The sequence below is a fragment of the Zonotrichia leucophrys genome, chromosome 9, assembly GCF_028769735.1.
Source record: "Zonotrichia leucophrys gambelii isolate GWCS_2022_RI chromosome 9, RI_Zleu_2.0, whole genome shotgun sequence".
Classification (NCBI taxonomy): domain Eukaryota; kingdom Metazoa; phylum Chordata; class Aves; order Passeriformes; family Passerellidae; genus Zonotrichia; species Zonotrichia leucophrys.
Window position 1 is genome coordinate 2,707,005 of NC_088179.1, and position 21,359 is coordinate 2,728,363.

The window sequence follows — 21,359 nt, forward strand, 5'->3', positions numbered from 1 at the left end:
TTTTAAATAAAGCTGAGCTAATTACGCAACCTTGCTGTTAGAGAGCTAGTGGAGCATCAGCCCATTGTACTGCCTTAATAAGCCTCACTTTGGCTTTGATCAGTTTCCTGTGTCCTTTAATATCGTGTTCACATGCAGCAGTCAACATAATTCACTTTCTCTCTTCATCCTTATTTGCTGTTTCACACAGACCAGAATGTGCAGTGTATGAAATCAGTGATTGCTTTGTCTCCTTTTAGACTCAGAAGTGTCCCCAGCTGATTGCCAGGTGCACTGAGCTACCAAGGACAAATCTATAGTTTTGCTAATAAAGAACCTTCATTTAAAAAGGCATCTTGACATTACCTGGGGTTGGGGTAGGGAGAGACAACAATGTGCCTTTTATGTGTTCTGAGATCATTTGCAACAAAATTAGAGAAGGTATTGAACGAGGCTCCCAATGCATTGAAGGTGTGGAGCTACCTGGGAGTCACTGTGATGCTTATGCAATTTAACATTTAGTGTAGCCTCTAGGAAGGGGAGAAAAGCAGCTTCCAACCCTTGTCCCTTCAAAGGGCTTAATTGCTCATTAGGAATAACCATGGCAACAGTTGCCATGCCCCATTGATCCATCACACAAGTGGCCAGCACCAGCTGCTCCAAGTCAAGGCAGCAGAGGACCCTGCAAGAGCCTCTATTCCCCTCGCTGAAAATCCTTCTTTTTGCAGCCAAAATCTGTCCAATGTACACCAAATTGTGAACTATCAGTATTTCATAGCACTGAGTTCACCATGCCCTGTTAAAATGAACACCATGTTATGTTACCATTGAGAAAATTAAGAATATGGTCAAATGCACTAAATACATTTTCTCATCTCCTCTTATTCACCATTTGTTAATGTTTGTATATTTTTGTACAGGGTTCATTACTGTTTATACAACAGAAGAGGTTTTTTTTTATTATTTTCTGTTACACTGAACATGTAAAAACTCAGTGTGAATTAGAAAATCTTCATTTCTAGAAGCCTCTAGTACATAAAACAGAGAGGGAATGAAAGCTGCAGCTGCTTAACTGTCCTTAAACTGTGTATTTGGAACAGAATGATACAAACTCGAACTTCTTAAAACAAGATTTATTGGCACAAACATACATGTTACAAATGTCTACGATACTCTTGGAAAATATGTTCACCACCTCAAAAAAATCACTGTTCACAGAAAAAGTACAGTAATATCAAACTTTGTAAGTCATCACAATTTCAGCATCAAAATACATGCATTTTATCATTTATAAATGAAATTCCACTGACCTCCAGGTAAAGCACTTTAAGAAATGTCCTGGTCTCCACAAGGTTATTTTTTCCTCTCCAGATAGTTCCAATAAGGTGCAAATGGGTTGTTTTCTGTAGAGGCACGAATCACAGCTCCTTGCTCAGTACAGCTGAGTCTATGAGGTGAGAGATGCTGTTCTCAGCACAGACTTTCAGGCCCTTTCTGAGTGTGTTCCTACAGAGCTCAACACCCCTGTGTGGCCTGTAAAAGAATGCAACTAGAGATTTGCTCTGGAGTTTGGGCTTTTAAAAGGGCAACTGAAAACTTATTTCTGATTGTTCCCATCACAGGAAGTAAAGCTTGAAGAATCACAAGGAAAGAGGTAGAAGAAAGGTTTTTATTTTGCATTGCCATTCCATCAGCGTTTGAAACAGGCGTGGCATTGCCAAGGATACTGCGAGGAGAAATGGTAACCTCAGTAATTCCTATTCTTTCTTTGGTGCCAGTCTAGTAACTTAGCAGCCACTCAAGATTTTGTCACTGACCTCAGACAACAGGGAACAAGATTTCAGCAGATGTCCTGACTCTGATTCTGTGCCTATTCCAGGCCTCACACACACACACAGAGGGGAGAGGATGCTCTGATGCCCTCAGCATGATCACATCTGCCTCAGTCCAATGGCAACAAGAAAGAAAGAAAATTTCTTGATGTCAGTGGAAGTTCTTTGAAAAAAAGGGGGGTTGCACTTAATTCCACTAGATCTGATATGATTCCAATCAGATCAGTGCACAAGAGAACAAAAAGGCAAACCCGTAAACCACATGCACTCACAAAGGTGTTTCCTGCACCTTTGTCAGCCTTGGCAGGGCACTGAACACAGCCAATGACAGAATGTGTTGTGGAGCCATGGGCCTTGGAGATTGTCACACCTCATGGAGACAAAGCCCCTGCAACCTCCCCCTCGAGCAGGACATGGGACCAGGAACCCCAGCAATCCTCTATTCCTCTTTTTTATCATTCAAAGGAAAGGTTTTTCCTCCTCTGAATTCGAACATGGCACAGATTCCACGCCAGGCCTGGATTTAGCCAGGACAAATGAGGGTTTTTCACTGTGTTAAACAGAAATTCACTGTATGCTCAGGCACATGTTGAAGTCTTTTCCAGGCCTGGCCATGCCTTGCTCCTCACTCCAGGCAGGCGAGTGTGAGACACTGCAGTGCTGAACTGATGACACAAACCCCTCCAGAGGCTGCTCTTCTGTGCTAACACTCAGGCACAAGTCATTAAGGAAAATACTAATTAGCTGGCTATGAACTCATTTCCTGCAATGAGCATAACAAGTTTATAATAAGAGTTCATCTATTGCCACTTAGAGGGCTTTTTATGCTGCAAAGCAAACTAAAGGTTGCTCACAGCAGACAGTGGCTGTTCCATCTCTTTCCTGCCTGGAAGGAGAACCTCTCACCCAAATGGCAAATGCCTGTCTGCATATATAAGCACTTCCTTTGGAAAGGGGGAAGGAAAAAAGAATAGGACTTGCCAAATAAAACTTTAACCTCAACACACTTGGTGCATCCCCCTCAGAATGTATTTTTGCAACAGACAAAGCTTGTTTTTAAGTCCTGCTCTTGAGTAGGAGGTGCTAATTTCTAATCTTTCAGTGATGCTGAAAAACCTCATAATATCTTAGCAAAAGACTGAGTAATATGTTACCACGTTTGTGTTTGGGGGAGGGAGGATGTTTCATTTACAAAAATAATGATGTTTTTCAGAAAAAGGAGTGAGCTATCTGTAACATTTTATTGTGCAGACCTGTGAGTGTGTCATAGCATTATTGGCATTTTGTTGTCTGGGGAAAAAGTAGATGGAACATAGACTGAAATCAGCTTTTCCAATGAGAAAAAAAAAATTCTTTCATCTATAGTTAAGCTTTGGAAACTAACTATTTGACTATTTTTATAACTGCTAATTGCTTAAATAATATGTAAATAAGTAATGAGTAAACTTTATATCCATAGTCTTTACCATACATTTCTACTTTTATTCAGAATATTTTTTCCCTTTGGGTTTCATCAGAGGCTGAACTTGTATTAATTAGCAGCTTGCTAGTGGCATGGTAGTCACTCCAATCACTCAATTTCCAGTGCCAGCCAAGACTACTTTCATCAATAAAGAAATTTTAGCAAACTTTCAGATCAATACTATAAATATTCATAGCTAAACTTCCAAAAAAAATTATGCATTGTGCATGTATGAATTTGTAGGTGCGTTATATGCACTATCTCAATCCTTGATCTTGTAAAGAAAATAATTGCAGCTTTAAACAAACCTGCAATGTATCGGGGTAGAAATTGATTTAATTTTTTCACACTTTTCCTCACAAAAAGCTCAGACCACCCCCATGTGTTCAGAAAGATATGACAGGAAGGTAAGGGATTCAATAAAGGGATTTTTAGGCCATTTACAGGTGGACAAGCACAGGTACTGGAGTGGATTGAGAGTAACCAAAATAATCGTTTAGAACACCCCAAAAGGTGCTCTCTCCAAGGAGTGCTGCACCATCCTTCCTGCATTGTCCAGGAGAAACACCACCATCTGTCAGAGTTCATTGTAAGGATTTGAATTTGATAGACAAGCACTGCTTAATTTTCATATAAAAAGGGTTCTCTTAGGTGGAGCCACTTACAAAAAGGATTTTACTGAATGCTAGCGATATTTCACTTGCACCATTTCCCATTTATGATATTCTCACTACCACAATATCCTTATTTACTGTTTCTTTTCAACAGAATGAATGAAATTACTGTTACAAGAACTGTTAAACAAATTTAATTAAAATCCCAGTGTCACAATTTAAGGTAGTGTAGCAACAACGCTGCTGTTTAGCCTTCTTTTGCACCCCCTGATTTTGAAGCAAGTGGAGGCCCAGGTGTTCTGCCCCAGGTGTGGCTGAGCAGGAGGGAGCTTTGAGGAGAGCTGGGTGCTGTGGGAGGAGGTTCTGCTTCAGCCAAGCCTCACCTGAGCTCTGGCTGAGGGCAGCAGGGGCAGCGTGGCAAAAGCGACTCAGCCCAGAGGGCAAAACAGCCCCAAAATTCTGCGCTGCAAACACACTACACTCCAAAACCACAACAGCTTTCTAAAGAGGCTTGAAGAATAATGGATAAGCCAGACACTGTGAGGAGAGCTGAAGAACGGAGAAGGGTTTTTTCCTAATTGTCTTTGTTGTTATCTCTATTTTCTCTTTGAGAACGAGTACTTTGCCCTTTTACACTTATAGTACATGGCTTTGGTTGAATGGAGTGTTACGTGCAAGCCACGAGGCCGTGTTCATGTTTTGAAGGGGTGCAGGTTCTGGTTTTTGCTTTGGAGAGTTAGCAGATGTGATACACTCATGACAGAATGAGGTTACTGCAGGAGTGACTCATTGTTGAATAATCAAGTGTTTACTCCACCAAAACTGCATGTAACCAGACTGCCACAGTTTCCCTGCTTTATTCCAAGATGTAGCTTTTAAATGTCAGTGCACCAGGAAGGAAGGTAAACTCCTTGGGTGGCTCAGATCTCTTTTTATTCATGTGTTTAAAGGCAGAGAGTCTCGGGGTTCTCAATGGAGAATAAAAACTACTGAGCACATCGGTTGAGACACTCATTAATCAACTGAGGAAGAGAAATTAACTGGAGAGGAAAACAAAATCCTTTCCTGAAGCGTTTCTGAAGTAGACCAGATGGAGAAAGAACAACTGGTGTGAGGTTCTGGTTTGGTTGTTTCATGCATCCCAATCTAGTATCCCCCCTGACAATAATGTAACAGTTTGAGAAAGCTTCAGACAATAATTTCTCTAAAATTAATTTTTTTCAAACTACCTTCTTCAGCCTGTTGATTTTTTCTTTAAAAGAAGTTAATTTGAGGGTTCTTGTGCTTTCTCTGGCTCAAATGTATCTTGTCTAGCAGCAGGGACTTAAATCAGATGAGGAAGAACTGGCTGGCAGAGCATCTCAGCCTTCTGACGAGATAGAGGGCCCAAAGGTTATGATCTGTTACAGGTCTAAAGTTCAGGTCAGGATGCAAATCCAGATCAAAGAGACTTTGAGGCCTTTCTCTAATACTCACTGTGTACATTGGGAGGGAGCCCAGTGCCTTATGTGGCTGCTGGTTCAGCCAAGCCTGTTTAAAGGGCAGGAGGAGCAGGGCTGAGAGGCAAATCCTGGTGATCATACCCAAGTGCTCCCTAGGTTATTTGGGAAGGTCTCCCACCAGTATGCAATCAAGGGCCTCTCTTAAAAAAAAAAGTAACAGATCATGCATATTCCCTCTGTGTGGATAATCTCCCCTGGAATAGAGAAAATTCATTCTGTGAAAGCATGAAAGAGCTGAGGCAGAGCTTCTGGAAGTTCCCCAAGTTTGAGTCTTCCATGGTCAATGCCCTTCTGGGAAACAGACATCACCATTTTGCTCTAATATCAATGTCAAGTCAAGAACTTGGTCTTAAGAGCTAAAATCCATTGTATTTAGACAAGAAGTGGTGCAGCTGCTCATAAAATTAAAGTTAGGTGAAGCCTTGTGACAGGAGCAGTGACAGAAACTGTGGAATTTTAAAAGGTCTTGCTACTCAGACAAAAGCATAGCAGATTTTTGAGGCTGTTCTAATTAATTCCTTGCAGTCAATAATGTCCTGATCTTCCATCACTGTTTAAGTCTCTTATTGCAGGTCACTACATAGAAAGAAAAAAAGCCAAGTATTTTACTTGCCTGAATTGTTCCTGTGGGTAACATCATGCAGGTTTCAACTGAATGAAAGTGCCAGCTTTAGAAGTCCAACTGGCTACATTTCTAAATCACCCCTTGTCTTACAGACCCTAGGTTACATTCAGAACCTTTATCAGATTCTCCCATCCTCCTTCTAATAGTATTGGATTAGGTTTGCCTCTGTTGGATTGACTGTACTGTTATGTAATGCTATCGAGTGAAAATCAGGTCAAGCACCTCGTTAGGGCTTCCACACTAAGTTTTCCTGCCAAGTTCTGTGCTACACTGGTTCTGGGTTTAAAACCACGTCTGTGTTTTGGGTTTAAAGCCACACCTATGTTTTGGGTTTAAATCCACACCTGTGTCACTGCAACACAAGCTAAATTTGGAAGGGCAGTGCCCAAGCAGGACCTCAGTAGCCTGTTGATAGTGGGTGCTTGTTCAAGCTCAGAAGCTGATGTAGATCATTGAAAGATGACTGAGGAGCCCAGCAGCAGCCATGGGGCAGGCCCTGAGCAGTTGTTAACCCTTTCCTTTCAGCTGTGCTCTGTGGGAAGGGCATCTCCTGCTGCACAGCCTCTGTTAGGTACAGCCGTGCTCCGGGAGAGGAGGAGCTTCTGGAAAGGATGGAATGTGCAGCTCTCAAACAGTGTCTGATTCTGGATAAAGCTACCAAAAGCATTGCTTCCAGCCAGTTTGGTGCCCAAGGTGGCAGTCACAAAGCCATGGCCCTGCATTCCCTGGGGATATGCCAGGGTCACTAAAGGAAGCCTTTTTGTGACCCTGTGTTTCACCAGCCCAGGGGAAGAGCCCAGGCAGCATCAGTGGCACAGAGCAGGAGCTGAAATTCTGACTGGTGGTGACTGAACAAGAATGACTTAACCATTTCATGGAAAATTCACAGGCAGGCAGTTGTAACTGCCCAGACATTTCAAACCTGGAGTGGAAGGCAATCAATCCTGGCTCCACCACGAATGAGAGCTCCAATCAATCCTGGCTCCACCACGAATGAGAGCTCCAATCAATCCTGGCTCCACCACAACTGAGAGCTCCAGCTGTGTTCATATAGATTGTGCTCTGCATTACCCTGCACGGATGGGAGAGATGCCGTTGCACAATCTGTGACCCTGAACAGTCCTCCATCACCATGTTCTCCTTGATGAAGGTTTAACCCTCTGCAAGAGCAGCTGAGCTTTGTGCATCAGACACATTTGTTCATGCTCCCTGGGCAGAATTAGGAAGATTCCATGGCTTATCTCACCAATGACAACCAACCACCACAGCACATGCAGTTAGCAAACATTGAGCATTCAAGAGCACACCATGGGGCAATGACTTTGAAAAGTTAAACACATTAATTTACCATACTTCATCACCACACTGGAGGAAATAGTCAGGAGGAAATGTTTTACAACCCACTAGAAGTTAGGTTTCTTAACTCTTCCTTGCAAATTCTCACTTATAGTTAGCAGTCATCCCCATTAGTTACAATTTTGAGAGAGAATAGGTCCACATTCCACAAAGAGCAGTTTCTGTTCTCCACTCTCACCTAAAGGTGAGATTTGATTTTGATTATTAACTTGCTTGAACTACATTAGCTGGGAGAATGTGAGCTTTGTATCCTTGTAGCACTTCCACTGCAGTTTCATGTGGGAGCTTGGTGTGTTTGCAGCTAGAGGATTCAGACTCTTTAATGTGTATTTGCACTCCTATCAGCTGAGTATCAGTTCAGCCTCCCAGAGGAGAAGGAACATCTGTATTAAGGCTCAGTATCAGCATTTCACCTTCCTGGTTGCACCACCTCCAGCTAAAGCTGTGCCCATCTCATGAGTGTGTTCAGCAGAGAAGCCCTGTGAGGACACCACGCTCAATATCAATATTGATGACAATACTGATATTGATAATTATCAATATCAGTAACAGGTGTGGGTGGCAGGGTCCCACTCTCAGCAGATAATTCCTTCAGATATCAGATAACCTTATCAGTTTAACAGGGCTCCTGAAGTTGGATGGCTCATTCCTCTCCCAGTGAAAGCTCATTTATACACAGTTGTGTCACCCCACAGAGTCAAGTCTTTCATCCCTGCTACGTTTCTGTCCAGCCCAGGAGGATTTCTGAATTGTTTGGGTTCTCACCCAGTGAAGGACTGAATGATCAGGGCATACCAAGAAGTCCAGTATCACATTAGTAACTTGGAATATTCAGCTTCATTAAGACTGGGGCCACTTTTGACTTAATGATATGAAGTAGAACACATGACTAGAAAGTGATAAATATTTAGGGAAATATGCAACTGGAACCTTTCAATTGATCATTACTTATTCTCTCTGCAAAACTCTACTTCAGCACAATTTATACATAGATTCACAGCAATAAACTGGTCAGGCTCTCAATTTTTTTAAACTCTATATCAAGAGAAATACTCCTCAGTGGGAATATTTACACTACTATTATCACTGTTTCTATTCCCTAATTAAATTGCAGACAAAAAACCCCAACACATCAAATTATTTTTTAAAATTCTATTAAGTCTTTTTAGAAATTCTGAAGGAGTTATCCTAAAAAGACCTTTTCCTGAATTTCCTGGCTCAAAATTTGATTAATTCATTTTTAGTTTGGTTAAGGATGATTAAACTATTCACTGTTTTAAAAAGAAAAACAAGAAACTCACCAAAGCATAAAGAACTTTCTTTCAAGCCACAATATATAATTTCTTTTAATTACATCAAATGTTAGTTTAAATTAATTGAGTACAATAGGTATCTCAGCTGAGCACTTTACAAAGATGACACTATAGTCTATGAACTACCCACATGCACAAATTAAAACACATCTTTTTAAAGCCTATTAACACCTCTGCTTTGAACAGTGTTTCTGTTCCTTCCTCCTCTCCAGGAAAGCTTTGCTGGGCACCCTTCCCTTTCTCAGCCTCTCCCCATTGCTCCCCCCTGCCTTCTTCCTGATTTTTGAACCATCCTGGCAGAGGGGACCATTCCTGCAAATGCAGCTTCCTCCCCAGAGCTGGGCAGCCTCAGACACCACCAGAGCTGCTCATGGGCCCCAGGTCAGGGCCCAGTTATTGGGGATTGGCATCCAAGAGATGTCCCATGGAACCTGAGAAATGGGGCCTTGAGTTTTCAGCAAGAGACTGCACCTGAGCCATTTGTGATGTCTGCATCACCACTTTGCATTTCCCTTGGCTTTTTCAGCACTGTGCTAGCCAATGCTTTTTGGCTGTCACACAGAGCTTTCTTTCCTTTCTGGCTTTCATATTGAGGCCATCTTGGTTGTTCAGAACACCAAGAGGTGTTTTCCATGAGGAAAAAGAGTAAATTCATACAAGATGATAAACCAGTCTTTATTTATTTATTTTCTGCAGACAAGGTTTTCAGACTTGGATTCTACATCTAACCTCAAAGAAATCTGTGTTTGGTTGGCTAAACTGAAATATGATATCTTACATGAATACTTAGAGGTATCACTCTCTTCAATGGGAGTAGCAGATACGTCTGACAATGGATTTTGCCATCCAACTTTAGGAGCTCAGATTGAGAATTTTGGTCTTAATGTTTGCTGCAACCTTAGATTTGGGTCCAGTCCACCTGGCAGTGTCCCTTTAAACATGAGCTTCCCCACAGCTGCATTCTCTGATTCTGAGATGGTTTAGGATGCTTTTCATATACTACAGTTTCTGAAGGTCAGTGCGCACACATCTTAAGACACAGTGATTAGACAGTGTATGGAACTACTTGGCAGTATTTAGCTGGTACAGTTTCTTGTGGAAACAACAGAATTCCAAAATACACCACACTGAATGCTTATGGGTTATTACAAGCAAAAATCCCAAGACAGCGGGAATTAAAAAGCGGAGTTCAACAAAGGAACACTGATATCGTCGGTTGATATGAACAAAGGTGTGCCAAGTCTTCCTTCTCTGCTTTCTCAAGTGGAGAAATAAACTGGGAAATGAAGCAGAAGGAAAGAAAGATTTAAAAAAAAAGACAAAACCCAGGAGTTATTACAGAGTTAGTGTTGTGCTTTGTCTCACAGCAGTGTCAGAGGACTGCAAACATCCTTAGCACATCCCAGCTGGAGGAGCGTGGTGTGTGGCAGACACAGGGAGGCTCTTCCTGTGCCCAAGGGAATCTGGAGGGGAAACTGGGGTAGAAATCACGGGAGACTGTGGCTCAGAAGGCAGACAGGGCAAGGGCTGGCAGTGATGTTACCTGCTGTCCCCAGTACAGCAAAGCCGTGTGCTGTGCTGCATCCTCCTGCAGGCAGCACCCATGGCTGCTGTGAGGAATGGCTCAGTTTGTCTGCACCCACAGCCACCCCCAGGGAGGGCATGGCCTTGTTCCCACTCACATCAGACTGGAAAAGCCATGCAGACAGCACCTGCATGCTTGATGTCTATGGCATTTAAACATATAGTGCAAATAAACACAGCTTTGAGTTAAATACACAAGGTCCTTCCTGAAGCTGCAGCTTATTACAGAGGAATCAAATAAACTGGGAAAATAATTTGAACAACAGGTACAGTCAAATCTCACTGCCCTGGTACTGGATCTCACTGTGATGAGCCACAGCCTGGGTTGAACAATGTGACACTCAAGTTTGTGATTAAATACCCTACACTCAACCTAACCCACATCAAACCTGCACTGGCTTTTTAAATTTTTTTTTTTTTTTTTAATTTAGCAGAACAGGCATTCAACATTTTAACCAGGAGTAAAACAATGTTCTTACTTCCTAAACTTCCGTGGAGGTTGATATGAGCTATGTTGACCACATTTTACTTTCTTAAAACTCACATAATGCTCAATGAGAATATATACCCAGCAATTAGTTCAATGGCTGCACATCTTCTTTTGTCTGGTTGCTGCACAAAGGCTGGTCTTTCTCTTGAGTACCCAGTTAATATAGTTAATTAATATCTAAGCATTTCCCATTCTTACTGTATCAGTGTTACGAAACCCTGGAATTATTCTGGGTCACTCTGGTGCCAGCATTCATAAGGCTAATAAACTGTCACATGTATCTCATTCCTTTTAGTCAGGTTTACAGGTGATCCTGCAAGCTTTCTTTACAGGAGCAACAGAGGAAAATGGAAACATGCTGAGCATCAGGCATGTAACTTGAGAGCTGGGAATTAACTCACATCCACAGTCTGGCCTTCTGGTGAATCTCTTCTGGGTTACCACCTGCATTGTGTATCTGGAGAATCTCCCTTTTAGCAGTTAATGCCATATTACAGTTATGTCACCTAACAGCTGTTGCTAGCACAGGGTTACATAAATGAAATGTTCAGTTCCTGTCATTACAAGGTCCCTGAGTCCCAAGCAGCAGGGCTGCTATTATTCATTCATAGCTCCCTTCCCTACACAACTGTGTGGAACGAGATGATCTTTGAGAAAAGAAGTCAGTGAGACTTTGGGGCACCTTTTAACAAGATTTGGGCATTCAAGGTGCAAAAGAATCTTCAGAAACCCTGACATCTCAAATTCTAGCTGGTATGGCAGAAACCGGGCACGTACATGCTTTTAAAAAATTCATCAGATGCCTGTTTGCCTATGTGCCTTCACCCTCTTTTTATAGGCATGAGGTATTTCAAGGATTACTGTTCTTAGCAGAAAACACTGGGACTGTGGCAGTCATCATCATCATACTGAAAGGAAGATCTCTCAGACTGCATAAAAATTTATTTAAAACATAAAAAGGGAGAGCTTTTAATCCTAGGGAAAGTTATGTAACATGCTAATGTTAAAAACATTGAATGTCAACAAATTCTGCCAATATGTGTCCAGGGAGTTTGCAGTAATTCTCACTATAAAAGCATAACACTAGAAGGGAAATTTCACAAATTAATCAGTTAAATATTTTATATCCATTTTTTTTGTTGCTTTGTTTTTCAATGTATCAGCCATTCTTAAGTCACAAGCTATTAAGAACACAAATAAAAAAGAGAAAATGAATTACTCACTTATAATTATAATGAGAATGACTGCACATACTACACCGAGGATGATCATCATCTATAAAAAGAGAAGATATGAGAAAGAAAAACAGAAAGTCAGGTTTTCATGTGAAACAGATTAACCCCTCAATTTTTTTTTTCTTTTACTTAATGACTCAATCCTCATATTTTTAACTCTGTAAAGACTTGCTGAGGCCCCAGATTTATTGCTGGTTTTAAAATCAGCAATGGGCAGAGCCTGTTGTCAGAGCTGGCCAGAAATAGGTGGATGCAAAGCAGAGCAGAGGCAGCCCAGAGCCCCCTGAGAGCCCCTGGAAGCTGATGAACCCTCCAGGGCTTCAGCCCAGTGGCCATTATTACCTTAGTGAGCAGAAAGACTGAAAAACAACAAACATGGGAATGTCAAATCAAAGCCTTCATTCCTCCTACCACGAGGAGAGAGCCAGCCATTGGCTTGCAGGAGATCCTTTTTAAATTTTTTTCCCTCTCTTTGCAGAGTTTGGGAGCCAGAGGAAGGACAGGGGGATTGTTTGTCAGCAGAAAGCAGGAAAGGAGAATGAGGGCAGGTTTGAAGGTAGTGCAGGTACAGGTTTGACTGCAGTCACAGGGGTGAACCTAACTCAAAATCTGTGCTTGCAGCTCCCAAAAGCCCTGCTTCCTGCACTTCTGAACTTATCAGCTGGGCAACAGCTAAAAGAGGCCCAGAGGACCTGCTATGGTAAATTTCTAATGTAGATCCTTTTATTTCTGGAGTGTTTTTACCCAGAATATTTTGTCTTGCTCTGCATTTCATAGCACTGTGGGTTGGAGAGACAAAGCAGACAACAGGCTAGTGAGGGACACGTGGGATTCCCCCTTGGGAACATCTGCTTTTATTTGGGTGGACATAAATGATCAGCAGGAAAGTTGATGTTGAGCAATGGAAATCAAGGTGAAATTCTGGCACAGTGTTTGTGGTGGTCGTGCACGAGCAGGAAGAAGCAAAGACAAGAGTCTTAGAAGAGCAAGGGACGATGAAGTTTCTGGGTCCAAAATCCACAAATATTGGAGAAGGTCTGAAAAAGCAAAGGAGAGTGAGGCTCTCTCTGCTCTTGGGGAAGGATTAGACTTTGGAGCTGGTTGATCAAAGTCCTGCTTTGTCCTAACCAGCCCCTCTTCATAAGAGACTGTCATTTTCTCCTTTCTCACAGCAGTGTACAGAACCCAGTTTTGGGTATTTTTTTTATGGTTTACCATTCTGAAGGCAAATCAGATCAATGATTCCCACAAGGAAAAAGCTTCTTTTCTTCCACTGCTGGAATTCACTGCACCTGATCAGGTTTTGTGGCTCCCAAAACTGACACGAATTGACATGGAATAGTTTCCCGTCCCTATTTGAAGGCACTGGGGAAGCATCAAACATTGTATCTACATTTTATATACTGCAGAAATTATGGGTTCTGGTAAAGATCAAAGTTGCTTGACTTCTGGAGCACTGAGGTCAAGGCACCTCCTTCTCACCTTGATGAGAAGAGATGAGTCAGAGGTGCCATCCTGCAGGCAAAGTCCCACTAAATGCAAGTGAAAGCAACTCCTGCCAAGAAGTGACTCCAAACAAGTGTTTATATTCCTTACCTTGCAATTTTTCCACCAGTATTTCCTCTTCAGCTTGGCTGCACTGGTCTCAAACTGTGAGGCACCTGCTTGCAACGCATCTGCCCGGTTGTCGAGCTCTGACAGCTTCTGGTCCCTCTCCAGCACCTTGTCCACGTTCATCCTCATGATGTCCACCACCTGTGAAGACACAGACACACCTGAGACCCCTCCCACAGGAAAGATGAGGGGCACCCATCTGGTCACACCCTGGAGTGTCACACTTCATCCTGAACCCAGCTGTGGGAATGGGAAAAACAGAAATTCCACAGACACAGGAGGGTTGGATCTGCAGCCTTGGGAGAAGCCTGGACTGATGTAAAAGTACAATACACAGACATTAAGCAGAAAAATCATAAATTCATGTTTCTGTAGTTGTAAGTAAGAGTATGCCTTAAGTGAGAAACTGCATTGACAAGATGGTGAAGGGTTTATAATATAGGGGTGTAATTGTGTAGAACAGCCAAGAGTTTAGAGGTTATAACAGAAGCATTTGTGTGCATGTGAGACCCATGCACAAGGTCTCACATGAAGCCCATTGGGTAAAAGTAACCACACTGCAGTAGAAGTGAGTAAAGGTGATTTATTAGAAAAGCAAAATAAACCCTGTGGCAACTGTCCCCTGTTGCAGACGTCTTTTATGAAAAATCCTTTCCTTAGGATTTTTCCTCCTGAGAAGCTGAAAGGCCTCAGGAACAAAATGTAAATAATGGTTATCTGCTGCTGTGGAATGCAACAGGTGCATCTGTGATTGGTCTCATGTGGTTGTTTCTAATTAATGGCCAATCATAGTCAGCTGGCTTGGACTCTCTGTCCCAGCCACAAGCCTTTGCTATCATTCCTTCTTTTTCTATTCTTAGCTAGCCTTCCGATGAAATCCTTTCTTCCATTCTTTTAGTATAGTTTTAATATAATATACATCATAAAATAATAAATCAAGCCTTCTGAAACATGGAGTCAGATCCTCATCTCTTCCCTCATCCTCAGATCCCTGTGAACACCGTCACTGTCCATTGGATCAGAAGGTTTATATTGCCTTGCAATGAAGAACTTGTGACTGCTTTGAGCTATGGCTGACTGCTTGCTCCTCTAAAACCTCACAGCCTCTGAGACTGATGTTTATCTGAGCAATAAATCGTTCTCAGCCCCAAAATAGTCCCACCCCTTCATACAAAGCAGCGGCAGTGATGCCCAGCCTTTTGCCATATGGTGTGTGATGGCATTCCCTGGGCACTGCCTTAAAACCTCAGCCTGTGGAATTAGCCTCACTGAGATACACTGTGCTGGATGTCCTTAAGGGAGAAAACAAACAGACCTCATGAAACACCACATTTAGTTTGATTAAAGTTTTTGACTTCTTTTATACAAATACAAAGATCTGATGAAGATCTCTACAGCACAATTTGGCTGACATCACTAAGAACAAGCCATTGTTCTCCTTGTTTAATACCTTCCTTACCTGAAGCAGAGAAAGCAGACAGACAAAAGCCCACTCTAAAGGGAACTGTGTGCATTTCCTTACCAAATCATTTCCTCATTCTGCAGATCTTTTGGGCATGATGACTCCTCAGCCATGATCTGAATTCCTGCTTGGAAGTGGAGGAGGAGGAGAACATTTCACTTTAGCAAATTCATCCCAAAGAGCAGCAGAGAGCTCAGGCTCATTGCACAGCCAGGATGTAACAGGCAAGGGTTGTTCATAAATGGATTTTACACATTGGCTGAGGTGAAAATCCTCCTCTAGCAAGCTAATAACTAAATGGTAATCCTGCAGAAAGTCACCACTAATGCAAGTGTCACAAACTCTGTAAAGTTGGGTCCAATTTTTCTTGCAGTGAATGAAGATGATGGTCTGTTAATTCTCACTCTCTATAATAAGGAATTCCATGTTATACATATTTAATAAAATTTAACTACTACCTGCAAAAATCCGGAATTATTTAAAGGATACATTATTCAAATACAGCGAGAGGAAATTGATAGTGAAAGAATCTTTAACAGGACTGGCAGAAGGTCTCAAAAGATTTGTTTCACTTGTCTACCAAACCTAAACCAAAATGAAATATTTTGGTCAATCCAAATTTTCTTACTTGCTTTTCCAAACCAAAACCTTCCAAGCACTTAACTTCATATAAAACAATGCTAATTTTTTTAATTATTGATTTCTCAGCTAGTAATTAGTTGAATTTTATCTTGCTGACATGATTTGTAGTGAAAATTATAAACTATTTGAAAATTCTGATACAAAGTACTCTGGTATTTCCTACCAATTATTTTCAATTTGGGGTGGTTTTGGTTGGGCTTTTTTGTTTATTTGTGGGTTTTTTGTATGCTTGGTTTTTTGGGGTTTTTGTTTTGTTTTGGTTGGTTTGATTTTGATTGGTTTGGTTTTTTGTTGTTGGTTTTTTTGTGGTTTTGGGGTTTTTGGGTTGCTTTGTTTTGGTTTTTGAGGTTTTGGTTTGGGTTTTTTGGGGGGGGTCTTTTTTTGCTTTTTAGTTTTGCTGGGGTTTTTTGGAGCTTTTGTTTTGTTTTGTTTGGTTGGTTTTTTGGCTGCTTTGGTTTTGGTTGGTTTGGTTTTTTGTTGTTGGATTTTTGTGTTGTTTTGGGGGTTTTAGGCTGCCTTGTTTTGTTTTTTTAAGGTTTTGGTTTGGGTTTTTTTGGGGGGGTTCTTTTTTTTAGTTTTGCTGGGGTTTTTTTGAGTTTTTGTTTGGTTTGGTTGGTTTGGTTTTGGTTGGTTTGGTTTTTGTTGGTTTTTTTTTGTGTTGTTTTTGGGAGTTTGGGGTTGCTTTGTTTGGTTTTTTTTGGGTTGCTTTGTTTTGGTTTTTTTTAGGTTTTGGTTTGGGTTTTTTGGGGGGGTTTCTTTTGTGGCTTTTTGGGTTTTCTTTTTTTTTTTTCTTTTTTTTTTTTTTTTTTTTTTTGTTTTGCCGGGGGGATTGTGGGGGTTTTTTTGGGCTTTTTTGGTGGTTTTTTTTGCTTAGTTTGCTTTTTTGGTTCTGTGTTTGTTTTTTGTTTTTTTGTTTCCCCAGAACTACTCATTGAATTTAACCTGGCTGCAGCGAACACTCACCCAGGTGAGATTTCATTTTTGTCAAATAGATGAATGTTTGTCTGGGCCTTAGAAAATAATCTCTACGGTGTCTAGAGGATTCGGGGGGGAAACCCCAATAGAGGAACAGGTGAAATCCTCCCCGGGCATCACAACATCAGCATCACCAACAGCGGAGATTGCCGAGCTCTGCCCGGGCTCTGCCGCCACCTGCGGGCGCACGGAGGGAAACGAGCCGGGACAGAGCCACAGGTGACGGATAAAAAGGGTTTGACTTCGGTGTTTCATAAATATCTTTCTTCTAGTTGTGAAAAATGCCTATTTATGATTGGCTTTTCGCAAATATTAACGTGAATATTATATGTGTTGTGTTAGAAAGTTATGCTGTGTTAGTTTTCTGAAGTGGTGTGTTAAATATAGTTTTAGGTTTTAACAAAATGTTAAAATAGAAACTATGCTATGTAGGATACTTCTTTTAAAGAAAGGACTCGCAGCAAGATAGCAGCCACAGGACATCTAAATCTTTCAGAGAAAATGAATTTATTGCTCTCTTATCAGAAGAAATGAACTTCTTCCCGCCTTGCTCAGCCATGACGCTGTCAGGATTTAGAGGAAGAAGCTGACACTGACCAGACAGAATCCTGTGTTTGAATGGAATTTATGCATCATGTATGAGGTGTATGAATGAGGTTGTTGTTTTTAAGGGTCAATCCTCTGTTAACATGGGTCCTTTTTCAGGCTTGTGCTGCCCAGAATAAGGTACCTGGACATCCATAACTCTTTTTTTTTATTGTCTCATATTGTCCTAATCCAAATTGTCCAAATTATTATTACTCTAATTATATTACTATTTTTATAACCATTTCATTACTATTAAACTTTTAAAACTTTAAAAACAAGTGATTGGCATTTTTCACAGTAGTGATGCCTTAGGATTTTAGCTTTTATATTTTTCACATCCTGTACTGCATCAGTGCGTAACTCTAAACTCACTATAAACTCCATAACCTGTCAGCTGCTCTTCTCCCTTTTATTCAGACAAAATAATTCCTCTCCAGGCCTGAAACTTAAGGACACCCCACAGCCTCAGGCCCTGAAAGTACAAACAAAAGTGAATTGTTGGCAGCAAACTGGGGGTAAATGACTTCATTAGCTGAAGCTGTAATTGCAAAATTAACCCCTGATATGTAAATGGACCAAACATAATTGTCTGAAAAACTGGTGCCCATTGTCCAGCTTGGGTGTGGCCTCTGGGAGGCTGTGACTGCCCAAGGTGTGGCTGTTTTAAGGCCTTTAATAAATACCCACTTTATTCTCTAAATCTTGTCTGGCCTCTGTTCTAGGGAGCCCCTCCAAGGCATCAGCACAACAATTCACCAAGGTGCACTATGCAGTACATCATGTATGTAAATGTATAGACCTTGCAAATTAGCAAAATATCTAACAAAGATGCCTCAATGAGAGGCTTAAATGAATGCCCTGACATCTCCCTATTCTAAAGTATTTCCCCCCAGAGGGGCCTGATTTTAGTTTACAATAAATGTTTTAGAGGGGGCCTTGGTATCTCAGGATAAGGTGAGGCTTTCCAGTCCCCAGCTGCAAGGCTTTTAAGATGTCTGGCCTAGCAAAATACCAGGATATTAAGTTTAAAAAAATACAAATATGCTTGTTAAGGGTATCGAGAATGCATAAAAGGCATATAAAAATAAAAAGTAAAAAACCCATCATGGCATCTCACAATGGATCTCTTGGTGTGACAAACCAGCATCACCCCAGCGACCTCACAGTGCTGGAAGTGCCAGCTTGCCTCCCTTGGCTATTCTTATTTTGTGATTTCCCTGCTGAAAAGGACCTGCTGACCATGTGCTATCAGCTCCAAATCTGTGAAAAATTCTTCACTGACAGAGTGATTGGGCACTGGAAGTGTCTGCCCGGGCAGGGGGGGTGTTGCCATCCCTGGAGTGTTTAACAAAGCCTGGATGGGGCACTCAGTGCCATGGTTTGCTTGGTGAGGAGGTGTCAGGGCAGGGTTGGACTAGATGACCTTAAAGCTCTTTTCCAACCCAGATCATTCTGTGGTTCTGTGACAGCAGCAGCCTCTCTCTCAAATGGCAGCAAAACCCCCACAAATCCTGGATTTCACCAACATAACCCTCAAATCCAAGAACTGCTCATTGTCCCCCCCATACTGGGCAAGAGCAACATCCAAAACTATCTCATCATCTCCACAAAAAGACAGATTTTCATGGGTCTGAGTGGAAAGAATCAGAATGCAGAGTATATTAAACACAAAGCAAGGGTTCACACCCTCACTGAAGCCATCTCTACTGATCTACTTGAAGAGCCCAATGTGTCTGACAGGCATCACTCATTTTAAGATATTAAAAGGCAATTTTTATCATCTTTTAGGGATAGTTACTTTTGCTGTCATTCACATAAACAATTACAGGGCCTTCATGATGTAGCATGTTGAGGACAAGAAATTTATTTCATTATTCTGACCAAAGACAAAAGTTAAAATGAAATTTTAACTTTTCTTTCCCCACTGGAAGAGGAAATAAAGAGATAAAGAGAGAACCTAGTCTAGACATTTCTGCAGCATTTCTGCAGCCAGAGGATGTTGTGAACACATCTGAGCACCAACAATGGGAAGACCAGAAAGTCACTGTTCCAGATTTTCAACAAAGAAAAGCTTCTCAAAAAGACAAGGCCCATTTCGACAGGTGTATTTAACTTATCTTAAGAAATGCATTTGAGTTGGATATTTTGAGGTCTTCTCTACTATCTTTAAAGCATGCCCAAAGCTTTTGAAAATAGAGGCTTTTAGGCAGGTAAGTTATTGTATTTGCAGGGTGCCCCATGGCAGGAAGGAAATGAATCTGACTCCATGTTCTCAGAAGGCATATTTATTATTTTATTTATTATTTATTGATTATTATTTATTTACTTAATTATTATATATATTATATAATATTATGATATATTATATATTATATACTATTATATATTATTATATATGCTATAGATGTAATATATAATATATTGTTATATATTTATATAATATATACCATTATATTATTATTTATTATACCAGTATTTATTTTTATTTATTATTTTATTTTTATTTATTATGATATTAAACTATACTAAGCAATACTAAAGAGTACAGAAAGGATACTTACAGAATGCTAAAAAGATAATAATGGAAACTCCTGACTCTCTCCAGAGCCCTGACACAGCTTGGCCCTGATTGGCCAAAGAGTGAAAACAACTCCCAGCAGAATCCAATGGAACAATCACCTGTGGGTAAACAATCTCCACACACATTCCAATGGAGCAAAATACAGGAGAAGCAAATGAGATAATTATTGTTTTCCTTTTCTCTGAGGCTTCTCAGCTTCCCAGGAGAAAAATCCTGGGCAAAGGGATTTTTCAGGGAATGTGAATTAAGCACATGCAAGTACATATTTTCTAATGTGTATTTTATCAAATTGGCTTTTGAGAATCACACAAGCTCTGTGCACTTCACCACAGACAGTAAGCAATGAGTTACTTCAGCCTTTGGAGGGGTGGAACAATATTCTTTCCTGAATAGCCAGCACACAAAGGCACCCAGCAGGCGTGTAAGGATGCTACAGCTGTGCTCACTGTTCCCATTCCCACAGCAGCTGGAGGGACTCTGGCATTACAGCCAAGACAAGAATTTAAGAATGTGCTGGAACAGGCACATGGTCCCCCAAGATCAAGAAAAGGAGTGGGGATTTGTTAGAGAAGCTGTTATGACATCATGTGTGGGTGCCTTTCTTTGGGAATAAATTGGGATGATTAATCAATAGAGCTCCTGCTAATGAACACCGCCCTCAGTGGCTCAGTTCTGGTGGTTTTAATCTATCTGGGAGAAGCCGCTGCTCTTCTGTCTCTGTGACACAGTCTGAGAAATTACCATCTAAACTTTAGGATTAGACACACTACAGGAGTTGCTTCCACTATGACATCTCCTCCTAAGCAGAATGACTGGGAGGAATCCCTGAACTGGCAGTGTTGGGGAAGATGAAACATAAAAGCCTTATAAATATGATTGTCTGGCAAAAGATTTTGAGAATGTAGAAACTATAAGCAAGATTGAAATGAAAGTAAGCTTCAAGATATTTTAGTTACTCAACGACTGGAAAGCAATGGTATGGCTGGTTGAAGGTAATTTTTTTTTGATGGAACAACACCCTCTGCTTGCAGATGGGCTCAAGGGTCAGAGCAGACCCTACTAGCTCAGCAGAAGGGGTCCAAAGAGCAGTTTTTAGGGTTTAAAATGTAACACAGTATGGTAATGTGATGATTCTTATAGGCTGTATGTAAATACTATAGGATTTGTATCTTGTACTAGATTGGTTAGTGAGAATCAGAATATTCAACACAGAAGATTTATTGTACTGTAATGGGAACTTCGTACTCTCATCCTCTTTTACTCTTCCTCACTCTCTCATTTTCTCTTTACCATGCTCTTGCCTTCTCTATCTCTCTCTCTCTTTGGGGCCTGCTCTGAGCTGTGGCTGCAGCTCCCAGCAGGGCCCTGTACCCAGGCCCTTTGCAATGAACCCCAAATCCCAGCAGGGCCCTGCCCCCAGGCCCTTTGTAATGAACCCCAAATCCCAGCAGGGCCCTGCACCCAGGCCCTTTGCAATAAACCACAGGTTCCAGGACCTGGCTGCA

At 41.2% G+C, this 21,359-nt stretch overlaps 1 protein-coding gene across 1 annotated transcript in view; it reads right to left on the reverse strand.

Moving 5' to 3' along the window:
- Positions 1–9,344: 9,344 nt before the first annotated feature.
- LOC135451416 (vesicle-associated membrane protein 2-like) overlaps positions 9,345–21,359 on the reverse strand; it is a 54,700-nt gene continuing 42,685 nt past the window's right edge. The window contains exons 3-5 of the mRNA XM_064720570.1: positions 13,589–13,747; positions 11,981–12,032; positions 9,345–9,959 (exon numbers count right to left, since the gene is read on the reverse strand). Coding sequence (XP_064576640.1) covers positions 9,943–9,959; positions 11,981–12,032; positions 13,589–13,747 — 228 coding nt within the window. The 3' untranslated portion in view covers positions 9,345–9,942. The remainder of the gene's footprint in view (positions 9,960–11,980; positions 12,033–13,588; positions 13,748–21,359) is intronic.